Here is an 11,850-nt window from a genome sequence, read left to right as displayed (position 1 = left end):
GCGGGCAGGGGCGGCCGGGGGCGGGGTCCGGGCGGGGCGGGCCCCCGCGCACACTTCCTCGGGAGGGTTGGGGCCGCGCTCTCAATCGCCCACACGGTCCGGTTGCAGCCGGCAGCTTCGCCGGCAGCTCGCTCGGCCTCCGCGCGGCCCGGCCAGCAGGTAGGAGCCGCCGAGGGACGCGGGCCCGGCTTCCCGGCCCCCCTCACCCTCACCCACGACGAACGCCGCTCCCCGCTCCGGCCGCCGGCTTCGAGGTGAGCTCTCTGCCGAGCGCGGCTCGGATCCCAGCTCCTGGCCCCCGCCCTCCGGCTGGGAAGGGAGCGGAGGCGACCCGCCCCCTGCCCCCGCCTGGGTCCGGCTGCGGGCGCCTAGGGCGCCGATCTCGGGAGATCGCTGAGCCCGGGTCTGCACTGCAACCGGTACTCCGGCGGGGCGGGCGCTACTGTGAGAGTTGGGCGAGGGAGGGGGCCAAGTTTGAAATAGAAAAGTCCGAGTCGAGAGAAAGACCGGAGGGTTCTGAGAAACTGAGTCTCCCAGAAAGCCGGGTGGAGCAAGAGACCGAGACTGAGACCGGGACACGAACGACAGGCTTACACAGGAGGCTGCAGTTATCTAAAACAGGGACTCCACTTGGGCGTAGAGACTCTGAGAGACTGACCGGAGGCATAGGGACGGAGGCAGGTTTTGTGGAGCATTTTAAGAAAAGGCATACAATGACCCTAGTGAACACGCCATAGCGCCCTTTCCAGGACCTTGGGCAAGTGAGGGTCCCAGAAGCCTGAGCTTCCTTAGCCTTGTGGTGAATCAGCTTCTGTGAGGCCTACAGAGACATTCAGAGACTGGAGACAGAGACACTCAGGCATAGAGAGAGGCTAAGAGGTAGAGAATTGGGGTGGGGTGGGGTGGAGACCAAGGCATTCCTCCCCATAGACACACTAAGAGAGCAGACGTGGGTGTTCAGAGGTAGAAATCCACGGAGGGAGGCTGCTTGGAGATAGCCAGTCATAGAGACAGAGACCCACAACATACAGACAGCTGCTGAAGTGTGCAGAGACAGGCACAGGGTGAGTGGAACAGAGCTAGTCACCGAGAGACTGAGATTTAATGGAGGTGCCCTGACAGCTTCCAAGACAGACCCTGAGAGACTCAGGCCCAGAAGATTGGGAAGCAAGGATGTGGGAAAACACAAACTCTGGGCTGAGTCCCCATGACGAGAGGAGCTGAGACAGTAAGACTGAGCTCAAGAAGGAGCCCCAGGCATACACCAAGACAGCCCCAATTTATTTTTAAACTCATCTTGGATGGGCTGCTTCAGCCCTGGGGGACCCAGGGTGAATGAACTATTCCTCTCGTCCCCAGAACAGCTGCTGGATCCTGCTTCCCACCCCCTCCCCCTGCCCTAAATTGCTGTGACTCCCAGGCCCCGTGGGGGGGAGGGGAGAGTTTGGGGGGGGGCGGTTGGTGCCTGTGATAGCAGGGGTGGGTGTGGGGGGAGTTCAGTTTCTCCCCTTTAGTCTCCTGTCAACTCCAGGGAGCTGGAGAAGGGGTCTGTTCAGATCCTGACTCACAGCTGTGGGACCTGGCCAGGGTTCTCCTGGACATTGGGGGCTGCAGGGGGGCAAAAGGGTTGAGTAGTTGGCATGGGTAATTGGAAAGGCTTCTGGGTGTCTTCCAGTCTCAGGGCTGGCAGCTGGGGCGAAGAGCTGGGTTCCTGCGCTACTGATGTCATCCAGCATCTCATGTCCTCCTGCTCCTAAAGTGCTGACCACCCCCTCCACCATCCCTGCAGCATTTCCAGGGAAAGAGAAACAGGAAAGGGCCCCTGGGCTCTCTGCTACCTGAATGACCTTGAGCATACCCCTACCCTGTCCCTGGCCTCTGTGCTCAGCTGTAAAATGGAGATGACACACTATCCCGCCTGCCTTTTGTGAGATCTGCTGAGATGGTGGGTGGGTGTGCACTTTGTGAGAGGCACAGCAGCATGCAGGTGTGTGCACCTGTGTACCTGTGTGAGGGGTGTCAGTTATGCTGACTGGAGTCGGGCTAGCCTGATAGCCTGAGCCTCGTTGGTGCCCCCAGCAGAACAAGGGGTTCCTCTTTGTTCTCTCCCTGGGCCTACACTGAGAAGGTCCAGGTCAAATTCTGGGTGCTCCCCGACCCAGGCCTGGCTGAGTACCTGTTGTCTGAACCCAGAATGAGGGAGGGGCTAAGAAGAACACTAATAGGCTCCCTTTACTGACTGCTAACTAACTAACTGCTGGGTGCTTTCTAAGTATCTTAACATTTAAGCCCAACAACAACCACCTCAGGAGGTAGGAGATAGTGTTAGATGGGAAAATAGTCTCAGAGAGCTTACGTGACTTGCCCAAGATCACCCAGGCTTATATTTCACAGCTCAAGCCCTTGCACACCACATGCATGCCACAGCCATTTATCCAGCCATTCGGAGCTCCAGGAGGTTCACTGAGGTGCCAGCTGTATGTCTGGGTCAGGTGTAGGGGTGTGTGTGTGTGTGTTGGTGGGGGCAAGGGCTGAGAGCCATCTGGCAGCCTGAGCAGTCTCCCCTGCACTCTCCTACCAGCCATGAAGGAACACAAGACTGGCTCCCTCAGTTCCCCCAGCCCTGCCAGGGAAAGGGGGAGGCGGAGAATGGGCAGAGACAGGTGGGCCTTGATAGTGCCCTTCATTCTGTCCTCACTAGAGCCCAGCTGGACAGACTAGGGCATTCTGGGAAGGAAACAGAAGTCATGCCCATACCCTATTTGGGGTGCCCCTGTCTCAGAGTGGTGACTGCCTTCCAGGGGGCGGGCCCTAGGGTAGCCTGGGCCTGGGAAGGTGGCTGATGCTTTGGGCCAAGCCAGGAAGGAAGGAAAAGGCCCAGGGCACTCTGGGACAGAGGCATGGCCATACTCACTCCACCTGTGTGGCCCCCTGCTGCCCAGTGGCTGACAGCCCAGGCAACCCTCAGATGTTGGGCCAGAGGAAACCCAGGCCCGAGTGGTGGGGGGCAGACTGAGAAGGGGGATACCGTCCACCCTACAGCATAGCCCCTACTCCAGAAGTCCCTGCTCTGAAGACCCCAGCTACTCGTGGCCTCATGCCCTGGCCTGGGGTATGAACTGAGTGTCTTCCCATTGTACAGAAGAGCAGTTGTGAGCTCACGAGCCATCCATTCAGAAGAGCCAGGCCTTCTGAATCTTGGGGCATCTGCTGGCGCCTGGAGTCTGAACTCCAAGCCAGAGCAACGCTTGTTGGCGAGAGAGAGTTTCCCGCTGGGGGTAGCTGAGAAAAGGAGGGCTTTTCCTTCAACTTGAAACAGGGCAGGCTCTGGGGACTGCCAGTTCCTGGGGTCTACTGTGGGGGGAGTGGTTTGGTGGGTTCCTTTGTAATCCCCAGGCTCATCTGCAGTTGTGAGAACATCCCCTTCCTATGGGTCTCCGTGGTTCCACCCACCTCTGGATCCCAATCCGCATAGAGCAGGCTTCATGATGGAAGAGGCTAGAGGTGGGGAGCTCTGAATCTGGGGCTAGAGACTGGAATCAAGGGCAGCAGAAGGGACCGGGAACCCCATTTCCCTACCTCCCCCCCACTCCCCACACTCCTTTTCCAGAGGCAGCTGTGTGGATGACCTCATCCTGCAAACATGCTTTGTTCCTGAGAAAATGGAAAGTGTCTGAGGTTTGGTGGGGGGCTGGGTGTCTACAGCAACAGCTCCCCCTTGCCTGACTCCCCACCGGAGAGGGGACCTGATTAGGGAGAAAATGTCTTCAGTGGCTCCCACTTTCATCCTTCACTCCCCCTGCCCCAAACCCTTAGGCATCAGAAAAGCTGAGGAGAGGCTGTGTCCCCCAGAGGCAGGAGGAGGGAAACCATGACCCGCGGATGGAAAGATCCTGGGGCTTTGGCAGATGCTGCCAGGAGTGATGCCCCCTAGCAGGAGATGGCAGGGAGGCACACTGCATAATCTCTGTCTCTAGTTCCCCTTTCTCTCCCCAGGCGTCTCATTTCCTTTTCTCTCCCCTCTTGCTGGCAAAACCTGATATCTGGCCATCTGGGTTGCCACAGCTGCTGCAGATGTTGCAGACCAAGGCAGCCCAGGCTGGTGTGACCAGAGACCCAGCAGGGGATGAGGGCAGAGAGTCCAGCTGGGGAAGCTTGGCTGGGTCCAGCTGCAGGATTTCCTGCTTAAACCTAGGCTGAGCCTCTGAAGTCCTTGTTGCTGGACTGATTCTCCTGGGAGGTGAGGCTCAATGACATTGCCTCCACCACCTCCACCATTCATCCGCCCAGCATCCCTCGAACATTCCACTGTTTCCTGGATGGGGGTAGAACAGCCCATTCTTCTCCCTAAGGTTCCCACTCCAGACCTGTGGGTAGGGGTTCCTTGATCCACATCCTGAGGGTCCCTTCCTGGGAGTCAGGAGAGAGTGGGACTGTTGTTCAGATGGAATAGGATCGGGTGGCTCTCTGCCCCTGCTCTTTTGCCCCTTTGGGGACACTGGGGACAGTAGAGGCTAAATTCAGGCTGGGGCAGGAAATGAGTCACTGACCCAGGAAAAGCCCCCCTCCCCGCAGATCTGCCAGGGCCCAGATAAGAAAACAACTTCTGCTTCCTGATTTTTCATGACCCCCTTCCACCCCCATCATGAAATACAGAAATAAACACGCAGGACTCCTAGGTTCCCAGAAGCACCCCTTCCCCATTGCCACCTACTCTGACCTGGCATTTTTTATGCCTGATCTCTTGCTCTTTTTTTAATGCCAAGGGCTCTTGCAAGGGACTAAGCCACAGCTTCTTTGGGTGACCCTGCTGCACCTTGTGTCCCTAACTGGGCTCACTCACAGTCACCATGAGCGAGGCCTTTGACTGTGCAAAATGCAGCGAGTCTCTGTATGGCCGCAAATACATCCAGACAGACAACGGCCCCTACTGCGTGCCCTGCTACGACAACACCTTCGCCAACACCTGTGCCGAGTGCCAGCAGCTGATCGGGCATGACTCTAGGGTAAGGAGCAGAGCAGACAGGGCAGGGAGTGGGTGGAGGCTGGCCGGAGGGGCAAAGGTGCCAGTGTCCCTGCTGTGCTTCCGGCAGGAGCTGTTCTACGAAGACCGCCACTTCCACGAGGGCTGCTTCCGCTGCTGCCGCTGCCAGCGCTCCCTGGCTGATGAGCCCTTCACCTGCCAGGACAGTGAGCTGCTCTGCAATGACTGCTACTGCAGTGCCTTCTCCTCCCAGTGCTCTGCCTGTGGGGAGACCGTCATGCCGGGTATGTTCCTGGGGTACATAAGGGACTGGCACGCCTGATACATACATGGAGGCTTATAAAGACCCACACATGTAGCATGTTCCTGGGAATTGCATGTATGCAGGGTCTGTCTTGCCTGTATGTTCTTGGGAACTTAGCATGTACAGGAACTGACAAGCCTGGTACATTCCTGAGAGTTTAACGTGTGCTGCACCGGTGGGCCTGGCATACATCTGTGGGCTTACATGTATGGGCATCTGACACAGGGGGGTGGGGGAGCTTAGCGTGCATGAAAACCTGCATGTTTGCCGCATACAGGAGCTAAGAGTATGCTGAGACTGTCAACGCTTTGTGCATTGGGACTTATCATGTGCAGGGACAGATAAACAGAGGGCTTAACGTGTGTGGTGACCTGTATGCATAATAGATATATGTGAGGCTTTAGAATATGTGGAGAATAGCATGATTAGGATTGCAGCGGCTTAGCATGTGCTGAACCTCTTAGGTCCGGGACATTAGAACTCTGTGTGTGAGCGCTAAGCCATTGTGTCTGGTGCGTAAGGGCTTAGCATATACTGAATCTTCACGCCTTTGATGTAGAGGCCTGGTGTGTGCTGAGATAGTCATATCTTGTCCATATGAGGACTTCGCATATGCCAAACCCTCATGTCTAGTTTATAGGGGTCTAGTACCTGCTCGGCCAGCATGTCCAATGTTTGGGGGAGGTTAGCATGTGCAATATGTTGTGGGGGTCCTGCTGCGTGTGCATGGACACCACAATGTGCAGGCTATGGGAGTAGCAGAGGGTAGCATGCAGGAGCTCGACGCAGCCTCTGAATGGGACCCCTATTCCCCACAGGGTCCCGGAAGCTGGAATATGGAGGCCAGACATGGCATGAGCACTGCTTCCTGTGCAGCGGCTGTGAGCAGCCGCTGGGCTCCCGTTCCTTCGTGCCCGACAAGGGTGCTCACTACTGCGTGCCCTGCTATGAGAACAAGTTTGCTCCTCGCTGTGCCCGCTGCAGCAAGGTGGGAGCTGGGCCAGCAGGGTGGGGGCGCTCATCTTCACCGTATACATGGGTGGGGGTGAGCAAGGCTGTGTTGTGGGGTGGGAATCCCTACTCGCCCCTGCTGACAGATGCTGCCCCCACAGACGCTGACACAGGGTGGTGTGACATACCGTGACCAGCCCTGGCATCGAGAATGCCTGGTCTGCACCGGGTGCCAGACACCCCTAGCAGGGCAGCAGTTCACCTCCCGGGATGAAGATCCCTACTGTGTGGCATGTTTTGGAGAACTCTTTGCACCCAAGTGCAGCAGCTGCAAGCGCCCCATCACAGGTGGGAGAAAGGTCAAAGAACTGAGTGGGTAGGGTGCAGGCAAGAGAATGGGATTTGGGATTGGGTGAGGCCTGGGGGCCAGGACCGCCCTCTAGATGTGCAGAGCTAATCTCCAGCCTCCCTCCAGGACTCGGTGGAGGCAAGTACGTGTCCTTTGAAGACCGCCACTGGCACCACAGCTGCTTCGCCTGTGCCCGCTGCTCCACCTCCCTGGTGGGCCAAGGCTTCGTGCCCGATGGAGACCAAGTGCTGTGCCAGGGCTGCAGCCAGGCAGGGCCCTGAGCCAGGGCTCCTGGGCCCAGGCCCTCCCAACCAGGGCTCAAGGACTAAGGCTCCTTTTCCAAACCTCTGGGACCCAAATTGGAGCTCCTCCCCAAATTGGGGCTCCTCCTGGGCTCCAGGATTAAATCTCCCCACTCCAACATCCCCAAACCGGTACTCCTTATCCCAGGGCCCCTAAACCTGGGCTGTTACAGAGCCTCTATCATTCATATCCCCTCCCTAGCCTGCACTCCAGAACTCAGCCCTCTCCCCTACAGTCTGGGTTGCCAGACCAAGTCCTCTCCCCAAATCGGGGCTCTAGACCCCAGCCCTCCAAACTTAGACTCTGGGAACTCAGGCCCCCTTCAATCTAGACTTGTCGGCAGAGACTTTAGGTCTCCTATGGGTGCCTGAGAATGCCTCAGAAGTGGACTATACTCAGGCTTGACCTTCCACACCCCAATCCTGCCCCTGTCCGCAGGGCTGGGGCTGTCTGAGCAGCAGATTAAGAGGTCCTGGCATACAGGGTTTTGCCCAGCTCGTGGAGTGTTTTATCATTTCATTTCAGCTTCATTTTGCCCAGAGACGGGCAGCGGGGTGGGATTTACTCGCCCCCTTCAAGATTCTGCAATAAAGCAGTTGTGAGGAAACCCAGCCTCTGTGTGTTTGTCTGGGAGTGGAAGGGAAAGGAGGTTCCTTTGCAGACCGGGAGACTCAGGCTCTTCCAGACCTCCTCCTTGCAGAGCAGCGGGGAGCTGCTGGGCCACGGAGTGGGAAATCTCTTGGGAAAAAGGGGATCCCCGCCGCAGCTACTGTCCCTCTCTACCATCCCTCTTGGGCTTAGCCTGCCTCCCCCCGCTGGTTAAAGGCTTTTTCCTCCCGTGGAGAAGGGAGGGGTTTGGGGCAGGTTCCAAGCGCGAGCAAGGGTGTCGGAAGGGTCCTGGCTGGCGCAAATCGCGCCTTCCCTTAACAGCCCTTCCCAAATCCCGCAGATACCCACTCTGGGCCCAGACCCTCAGCTCCCTTCCCCCTCTTCCCAAGGATTAGCGGAGGCGGCCCGGGATCCGCTCGCAGCCGCACGTTTTTTGCCAAAAAAGGCAAGGATGCAGCTGCACGCGCCGCGGGAACATCTGGATCCGATTCCCGGCATGAATGGGTCATGCCCCCCCCCCATGATTCAAGGGCGGGGGCGGGAATTTGCGAGGGGGGCTGGCCCCCAAAGTGGGGAGATGGGGCGGAGCGCTGTCCTTGCTCACTCGGCGTCTGACGCCCCGGGCTGCTGCCCCAGCCGCAGCGTGCGTTCTAGGCTCCGCGATCCAACTGTCGGAGGTGGAGGACTCGTCGGCACTCGCTGCACGCGCGGGCTAAGGCGTTCAAGGTCCCTCCTGGGATGCGGGCCGCGCGGCAGGGAGGGAGGACCCTCGCGCCCTCGGGGGAGGGGCCTTCAGGGCCGGCAGAACCATGTGATTGTATGTATCTCCTATTAAACCCTCTTAGAAATTCTATGGGGCGGGCATTTTTCCATTTCACAGAGGTGGAGACTCCGCATGTCAGTTCCCCAAAGTCACATTGGTAGTCATGGTAGATCCGGGATTCTAATCCGTTTCACACTGCCTTCCTGACCCCATTTGAATTCTAAACTTTCTGGGGCCATTGTTGACATTTTCAACAGACCTTTACAAATGCCTACCTTGTGTGCTTACAATTAATAATTATATGTTTCTTGGGTGGTGGGGTGGCTCAGTTGGTTAGAGGGCGTGCTCTCAACCACAAGGTTGCCGGTTTGACTCAGTTTGACTCCCGCAGGGGATGGTGGGCTGCGCCCCTTGCAACTAAAATTGAAAGGACAACAACTTTACTTGGAGCTGATGGGTCCTGGGAAAAACACACTGTTCCCCAATAAAGTCCTGGAAATACACACTGTTCCCCTATAAAATCCTGTTCCCCTTCCCCAATAAAATCTTTTTAAAAATTGGGCTTGCGCCTGCCTTGAACACCCCTCCATTCTCAGCTCCCGGCACTTACTACATGTTCAATAAACACTTGAGGAAGAGTACTCCATGCATAGAAAACAGCTGGTGTGAAGGCCTGGAGGCCTGAAAAACATATGGTGCTTTGGGGAAGCAACAAGTAATTTAATTTGGAGGAAGTGCCAAGAGACTAAAAACGGCACGCAGAGGCCAAGTCCAAGTTACACAGACCTCACCCTGCTGGTAAGGGTAAAGCAGCCAGTGGAAATGTTTAAGCAGGGGCATGAGCCGATCACTCAGGCTGCAGTATGAATAATGGATTGAAGGGTAAGATGAGCAGGCCGGTTAGAAGGCTAGTGCAGTGGTCCAGGTGAGACAATGAGGCAGGTGGCATCAGGAGTGGAAAAGACAGGTCTTGGTGACTAGTTTGACAGAGTGGGGAAAGAGAAGGTTTAAGGGAAAGGAGGGCATCAGGTGAGTGGGAGTGGTTGCTTACATGGTCTTAGGTGGTCTACCCACCTAAGAGGAAGAGATGGGTAGGTACAATACTGTACCATTGATTTCAAGATAAACATTTTTCAGATTTAAAATCTCAAAAATCCAGATTCATTGTATAATTGAAGGTGTGACATACTTTAATTGACAATTTTTTTTCTTTCTTTCTTAATGGAACATAGAATAATGGTGAGGTTAATATTCGAAGGCATCTCATATTTGATGAAATACGGTAGACCCCAAATGTTACCCCCCACCACCACCAAAATAGATACACACTAAGTCTCTGGAATCCTGAATTGAGATTTCTTACTTCATTTCTTATGGTGCAGGAAAAGCCTCTGGTGAGGAGTGCCTGGGGTCCTCTTCCTAAGGTTGAGGTCTTGCTTAAATTTGTAGACATAAATATAATCCTCACAACACCCCATGAGTAGGCAAGACAAGAGTCATTATGTGATTTTTCAAACTTTACAAACAGAAAGCAATGCATGCTTATTATAGAAAAATTGAATTCCGAAAATGATAACAAAAAGGTAAATCACTAATAATTCCTTGGTATATTATAGCCTCTTAGTTCTTTTTTGCTAAGCATGCATGTGCATATATGTATTTTCATTTTTAGTTTTAAGTTTATTTTTAAACTAAAGAAGTAATATATGTACAAATTAAGAAAAAAATATTATGCTGTACTCTGGGCACAAAGAAAAATTCCCTCCCATACGACATCTACCAGGCTACCTCCTCATAAACAACTACTGTGTACTGTTACTTGATATCCATAGAGAAATAACCTGTGTAGCCATCAATTTTCATACACACTGTTGTACATCTAGCTTTTTTTCACTTTGTGTGACCTTTTTCTATACGAGTTTATACAGATTTCTAAAACAGCTTTATTGAGGTATAAGTGGACCCCAGGAAGAGAGATTCATTTGATGTGAACCTCGAGAAAGAATTTACCTGCTGAGATGGACACCCCATGGTCAACTGAGGGCCCAAATTTTGCAAATGGTGAGAGCCTATGGGCCATCTGCCGGCAGCGGCTTCTTGCATACTCTGTATACCAGGAAGAATTTCTGACTGAATGCCCTCCTCATTTATGCTGTCGGAGTTAACTGTTATAAAGGAGTTCCTAGTTTTGCATTTCAGCTGAGATTTCCCCAACCAATCAGAACTGCATGATTAGGACCAATCAGAACCATGCACATTTGGGTTCCTCATTTACATAAAATGGACCTAATTAGGAACCTGTTTGGGGGGGGGATTGTCACTATAAAGAATGGCCTCCCCTTAGTCTTGGGGGAGCACACTTTTGGTGGCTTACCAGAGGCTGTCTCTGCAGTTTGCTAACTACTTGCCTGAATAAAGTCTCCTTTTTTTGCTCCAATGCCCTTTGGATTTTGGTGGCAGTGGTGGGATCTGAAGCAGCACCCTGACTCTCCTAACACCATCTCAAAATCAACGCCCCAGCACCACCAAGAGCCTTTGGCACTCAGTTGTTTTTCTGGCAGCGCAGTGTAAGTAGCCTGTCAGATCCAGACCTCCCATATTTTGTTGAGGTCTCAGAGACTCTATTCACTTCAGGGAAGAGATCACTCGTAAGGTTTGATTTGGACTTGGTCATACAGCTCTTTGGACCTCATCCGTAGGGCTCAGACTTAATCCATACAGTTCTTCAGATCCTGTCCATAAGGTTTTGTGGGGATGGTTATGCTGAAGGGGCATCCAAGGGATGAAGGGACACCGTCATGAGGTGAGTGCAAATGGGCAGCCCGTGTTCTACGCTCTCTTCCAATGACCAGCCACCCTCTGGTAACTTTATGCACAAGACCTATGGCTCAGAAAGTTGTAACTGGCTGGTTTTTCGGACAAATATCACCCAGGATGATTTTAAGCTTTGCTGGCTTAAATGGGGTCTCTTTTGAAATTATTTCAAAACTTGCTCATTTGCACACACAATTGGAACAAAGAAAATACTGAACCTCCCAAAGACAATGGGAGGCTTTCTTTAACTGGTACTTTGAGAGCTCTAAACAAAATCAAGAGGCTCTTATTGATAGCCTCTCTTAAGGAGAATAATTCTAAATTGAATAAACACCTTGATAAATTAGAAAAAGGAATTTGCGCCCATGAAATTGAAGTTAAAGAGGAACCATTGGTAAATTCTTCCTCTAAATTTTGCACATGTGATTCTGAAACTAGACCTACTGACAAGCTTCCAGAAAAACCACCTCTGCACCTCTTCCACCATTCCCACCTAACACGCTACTTTCTCCTTTTTCTGCTCTTTCCAAACTTCCTTTTTCCCCCTCTCCTGATAGCCCACTTCTCTTAATGCACCAGACTTTCCTGACCCTTTCTTAATAGTTCCTTTTAAGGTTGAATTGGGTGATGGAGACTACCAAATTTCTCATGCTGCTTGGACGAAATCCGAACTTTTGGCCCTAGTAAAGGACTTCCCTGACCCGAAGATTAATTCCCTTGAATTAGAATGGCATTTCAATCTAATTATCAATGCCTATCAGCCTGATTTTTCT

At 53.5% G+C, this 11,850-nt stretch overlaps 1 protein-coding gene across 3 annotated transcripts; it reads left to right on the top strand.

The window, feature by feature from the left end:
• The first annotated feature begins 41 nt into the window (after positions 1 to 41).
• FHL3 (four and a half LIM domains 3) lies at positions 42 to 7,498 on the top strand. Of its 3 annotated transcripts, XM_033115192.1 has the most exons (7): positions 42 to 254; positions 4,066 to 4,240; positions 4,767 to 5,006; positions 5,094 to 5,268; positions 6,107 to 6,276; positions 6,401 to 6,587; positions 6,715 to 7,498. In XM_033115192.1, exons 3-7 carry the CDS (start codon positions 4,851 to 4,853, stop codon positions 6,867 to 6,869), a joined length of 843 nt encoding a protein of 280 aa, XP_032971083.1. In that variant the 5' UTR covers positions 42 to 254; positions 4,066 to 4,240; positions 4,767 to 4,850; the 3' UTR covers positions 6,870 to 7,498. The 3 variants fall into 3 exon arrangements, with proteins under 3 accessions (XP_032971083.1, XP_032971082.1, XP_032971084.1); XM_033115191.1 differs by lacking the exon at positions 4,066 to 4,240 and having other exon boundaries at positions 43 to 254; XM_033115193.1 differs by lacking the exon at positions 4,066 to 4,240 and having other exon boundaries at positions 138 to 159.
• Positions 7,499 to 11,850: the final 4,352 nt, after the last annotated feature.

Source organism: Rhinolophus ferrumequinum, chromosome 9, assembly GCF_004115265.2.
Source record: "Rhinolophus ferrumequinum isolate MPI-CBG mRhiFer1 chromosome 9, mRhiFer1_v1.p, whole genome shotgun sequence".
Taxonomy (NCBI): Eukaryota; Metazoa; Chordata; class Mammalia; order Chiroptera; family Rhinolophidae; genus Rhinolophus; species Rhinolophus ferrumequinum.
The sequence above is the reverse complement of the archived record's forward strand: the minus strand, read 5'-3'. Positions and strand labels throughout refer to the sequence as shown.

What these genes read in the sequence shown, in the direction of transcription:
- FHL3 (XM_033115192.1), top strand. Translation starts at nt 4,851, where the DNA reads ATGAGCGAGGCCTTTGACTGTGCAAAATGCAGCGAGTCTCTGTATGGC. An exon ending in TGATCGGGCATGACTCTAGG is followed by an intron (nt 5,007 to 5,093) that starts GTAAGGAGCAGA and finishes TGCTTCCGGCAG; the next exon opens with GAGCTGTTCTACGAAGACCG. An exon ending in TGGGGAGACCGTCATGCCGG is followed by an intron (nt 5,269 to 6,106) that starts GTATGTTCCTGG and finishes TATTCCCCACAG; the next exon opens with GGTCCCGGAAGCTGGAATAT.